Raw genomic sequence first — 4,978 nt, forward strand, 5'->3', positions numbered from 1 at the left:
ACTTGGAAGGCTAAGGCAGAAGGATCGCCAGAGCCCAGCAGGTTGAGGCTGCGGTGGCCGGAAGCGGCCACTGCACTCCAGTCTGGGTGACAGAGCAAGACTCCCAACTCAAAAAAAAAAAAAAAAAAGAAAAGGGATTAGATTCTGGGAGTTAAAACCATTTGGAAAACTAAAAAGGCTGATAACCAGATTTTGGGTAGAAAACATACAAAGTATATTTGTGTTTTGTTTTTTAGTGTTTGTTTTTATTTTTATTTTTTATCTTTTTTTTTTATTTTTTGAGTTGGAGTCTCACTCTGTCGCCCAGACTGGAGTGCAGTGGCCGCTCCCGGCCACCACAGCCTCAATCTGCTGGGCTCCGCGATCCTTCCGCCTCAGCCTTCCAAGTAGCTGGAATTACAGGCATGCACTACCACGCCCGGCTGATTTTTTTTTGATTTATTGTAGAGATGAGGTCTCGCTGCCCAGGTGGGTCTCGAACCCGCGGGCTCAGGCAATCCACTCACCTCAGCCTCCCAAAGGCGCGGGATTACAGGCTGAGCCACCGAGCCCGGCAGTGTTTGTTTTTAGATTAGAAAATATAGTTTATTTAAAAAGTAAATTAGAGATAAAACAAAATGACAAAAAGTAAATTAGAGAATGAAGAGATTCGCCTCCCCAGGGTAGAGAAGGGGGCCAAAGCCAGGGAACATGGCGACGGACATAGCTCAAAGAGCACATGACCACACCACAGTCTAGTAAGGCAATGGCCAGGTTTTGCTTTGTTTTGTTTTTTGAGTCAGAGTCTCACTCTGCCACCCAGGCTGCAGTGAAGTGGCACGATCTCGGCTCTCTATGGTCTTGACCCTCTGGGCTTCCTGGGTGACCTCAGCCTCACCAGGAGCTGGGACTACAACCGTGAGTCCCCACACCCAGCTAGCTGTTTTATTTTTTTGTAGAGACGAGGTTGCCCAGGCTAGTCTTGAATTCCTGGACTCAATCAATTCTGCTTCAGCCTCCCAAAACACTGAGATTACAAGTGTGAGCCACTGCGCCCAGCCTATATTTGGAATATTAAAGCAATAAAATACTCAAAGACTAATGGGGATATGCCAAAAAGACATGGGGTGAATTAATGTGGCTTCCACTGGCCAAATGTAGAATAATTTGAGCACCAACAAGAATTGTAAGGTTAATAGAGTATATGACACTGAATTGAAATCACACCAGTAATTTTTAAAACCACATGATTTCATAGTGAAACAAACAACAAAATGGAAACAACAAACTGGAAAGAACACCAGTGAAGTTAATAAATGTAGAAAGTGTGATACTATTGGAGAATCATCACTTATAACTTCTAATGTAACAACAGATAATGGTGAAGGAGTGTATAAGCTATTAATAGTTTGGGAACAGGATATTCTTATGGCCTCAAGATATAATACGATAGATGGCTTACCAAATACCAAGAGAAAAATGTACTATTAGAAAAGTTAGACACAGTCACCACCTTTACCAAGTGACCAAATTTAGCATCACTAATAGGAGAATCTAAGATATGGTTTGTAAGGAGAGGTACACAACATCTCCTATGTTGTATTCTTGCAAAAATGCTCAACTGAATCTAATCATGATGGGAAAAAAACTCAGACAAATCTAAAATGAGGGACATTCTACAAAACAACTGTCCTAAGTCCATCACAAAGTTTAATGTTTTAATTTTTAAAAGGTGGGGGAAACTGTAGACCAACACAGACAACCAATTATAGCACATGGGTTAAAAAGTTAAACTGCTATAAAAGAAACATGAACTGTATATTAAATGATTTTATGAAATTATTAATTTTCTAAGGTTTGATCATGTATTGTGGCTAGGTAGCAAAATGTTCTTTTTCTTTTTTGAGTTGGAGTCTCACTCTGTCCCCCAGACTAGAGTGCAGTGGCCGTTCCTGGCCACCTCAGCCTCGACCTGCTGGGCTCCGGCAGTCCTTCCGCTTCAGCCTTCCAAGTAGCTGGAACCACAGGCGCGTGCTACCACACCCGGATAGTTTTTTGTTTGTTTGTTTTTGTTTTATTGTAGAGATGAGGGCTCACCAAGTTGCCCAGGCGGGTCTCTAACCCACGGGCTCAGGCAATTCACTCACCTCAGCCTCCCAAGGCGCGGGATTATAGGCTGAGCCACCGAGCCCAGCTAAAAATGTTCTTTCTCTTAGGACATTCATGCTAACTAACATATTTGGGGGTGAAGAATCTGCAACTTACTTTCAAAGAATTCAGTAAAAATAAATGTGTGGGGCTGTGAAGGTGGAGAGGAGAGACGGAGAGAAAGCAAACGTGGCAAAATGTTAACAATGAGCTGGAGAGTGCTAAACGAACTATCACTGTTTTGTTTTTTTTTTTTTGCACGCTCACAGCTCACTGCAGCCTCGACCTCCTGGGCTCAGGCAATCCTTCTGCCTCAGCCCCCCACCCCCCACCCCAGTAGCTAGGACTACAGGCGTGCATCATCACGCCTGGCTAATCTTTTGATTTTGGAGTGGGGGTATAGGTGAGGGCTCACGTTATTGCCCAGGCTGGTCTTGAACTCCTGGACTCCAATTATTCTCCCGCCTCAGCCTCCCAGAGTGCTAGGATTATAGGCGTGAGCCACTGCGCCCGACCTCACTGCACTATTCTAACCCCACTTTTCTGTAGATATAAGCCATTTTTACTACATAAATTGAAGAGGACGGGGAATCAGCAACTTTCCGGGAAGGCCAGTGCAAATACACTCAAGGGTTGAGCAGGCGTCTAAGCAGGCGTCTGGCAGAGATCGTAAAACGCCTTCCAAAACGACAGCGCCCGCCCTTCTGTGGGCTCTTCCTGATAGGCTGTCCCAGTCACGTGGGGGCACGGCCCCGCCCACAGCTCCCAGAGACCCGAGCGCGCTGGAGACAGTTCCGGCGCTTCCTCACGGCGGGGGGCTGAGGCCATGGAGGGCGAAGCTCCTCCGCCGGAGGAGCGGCGGCGGCTGCAGGAGGAGCTGAGCGAGTTCGTGGATAGCTGCTTCCGGACCCTGGAAGAGGTGACGGCGTCCATGGGCTGGAGCCTGGATAGCCTGGATCCCGGAGAAGAGGAGGCGGCGGAGGTGAGAGACGCGGCCGCGGGGCTTCTTTTTGCTGACCGTCGGCCTGCGGTCTTCTCCGGCCGTGGAGACGCCCGCGCGGGCCGCCACGGAAAGGACAGCGAGGAGCCCCCTCCGTGTGCAGAGCCGCGGTGGGCTTCCGGGGCCCGAGGGGCGTCGCGGGCCCGGGAGCAGCCCTGACGCCTCGGGATCCTGGGCTGCGGCACACAGAAGGCCCCGATTGCCCCACACCGGCCTCCCGTGCGGCGCTCGGAACTCAAGGTTTCAAGACCACGGGGAGATGCGGCGGGGGTGGGGGAGAGAGCGATCTGGAGTTTATTTAGAAAAGAAGTGAATGGGTCTCAGAGTGCTGCCCTCAGAGGGCTTGGCCATCTGCTTTGTCATCTGTCATATGGTTTCCGCAGTTGCACCAAATGCTGTATCAGGAGGAGAGCTGGGGGTTCGCCTTTCTCGGCCTAAAATCGGATACTTCTGACTGAGATAGAACCGATTCCAGGATTAGTAAAGATGGAAACCAGTTACTCTTCTGGACGTTAGAATAGCCCTTTTAAAAAATGTGCTGGAGTGAACAATCCTGATTTTTTTTTTTTTTAATTTTGGTGGGTTGAAAGGAAGCAACGTGCTCCAGTGTGGGGCTATTCACAATCCCGAATGTTCTTTCTGGATTTACTATGCTGTATTAATTTCTTCCAGGTTTAAGTTACTTGACTGATTTCCCAGAGGCCTTTAAAATGTATTTTATTTACATGTAAACTATTGTATTAAAAGTGCTGTGGAAATTTAATAATGTTTGCTGTTCGTTTAGAGTGGTATTTGAAGCTGTGAATTTCATTTAGTGGGGCCTACCAAGCCTTTCTATAACGTTTTACTCAGCATTGCAGTAATATTGGATTCCTTGCAATGACATTTAAATAGCACTTTGTATATGCAACTTATTATGCATTATTACCTCCTTCAACACTCATAATAACCCTATGAAATAGGTATTGTTGACCACATTTTGCAAATGAGGAAACAAACACAGCAAACGAGGTGGTAACTTGTTGGAGGATACATTGCTGGTAAATGGCAGTTAGGATTTGAACCCAGGCATTCTGGCTCCTGGGGGTCTGTGTGCTCAATTGCTATTCTGCCTCTCTAAAACTCTGTTGTAAAATTCCAAAATTCTGAAAATCATCTGTGAATGTACATCTAATTTTTGCAAAACCAATATCTGATAGTCAAGAAAGTGGCTTGGTTTAAAAATCTTAAGTGACGCCCATAATTCCTAGAATAGGTGCAGCCCAAATAGTTAATGAGCCTTCACTTTTTTGCTAGTGTTTTAATACTGAAGTTTAGTGAACAACCGTTATAGTTCTTGTACTCATGGAGCTTATTATCTATGTTGTGAGGGAGACTACAGAAAAATCAGTCATTACATCATCATGTAATAAAGTTTATGATGGGTGGAGTTGGCACTGCTGTAGTACACATTATTGTAGACTGTGATGGGTCAGCAGATGCTTCCTGAACAAAGTGAACTCTAAGCTGATAAGTAAAAGTGAGAGGAATTAGCTAGGTGAAGCAGGGAGGAAGCATCAACGGTGTGTGTGTGGAAATCTGGAGACAAGGGAGTGACCAGATGAGGAAACCTCAGATAATTAAGACTAGCTAGAGCATAGGGTATGGGACGAGGGGAGTGATGATGGTAAGCAGGGGCCAGATCTTAATTGTCATTGTAGGTCATATTAAGAGCATCTAGACTCTTTTTTTTTTTTAATGAGGGCAATGGGAGAGGCATGGAAGTATTTTAAGCTCAGACAAATCACAATCATATTTGCCTTTTTTTTTTTTTTGAGTTGGAGTCTCACTCTGTCGCCCAGACTGGAGTGC

General features: G+C 45.8%; 1 protein-coding gene across 1 annotated transcript in view; it reads left to right on the plus strand.

Annotated features, from left to right (window-relative positions):
• Positions 1 to 2,923: 2,923 nt before the first annotated feature.
• Positions 2,924 to 4,978, plus strand: part of SNRNP48 (small nuclear ribonucleoprotein U11/U12 subunit 48) — a 19,011-nt gene continuing 16,956 nt past the window's right edge. Inside the window, exon 1 of the mRNA XM_008067613.1 lies at positions 2,924 to 3,109. Within this exon, the coding sequence (XP_008065804.1) occupies positions 2,954 to 3,109 (156 nt within the window). The 5' untranslated portion in view covers positions 2,924 to 2,953. The remainder of the gene's footprint in view (positions 3,110 to 4,978) is intronic.

Source organism: Carlito syrichta, unplaced genomic scaffold (assembly GCF_000164805.1).
Source record: "Carlito syrichta isolate Samal-C Ts95f unplaced genomic scaffold, Tarsius_syrichta-2.0.1 Scaffold309723, whole genome shotgun sequence".
NCBI lineage: Eukaryota > Metazoa > Chordata > Mammalia > Primates > Tarsiidae > Carlito > Carlito syrichta.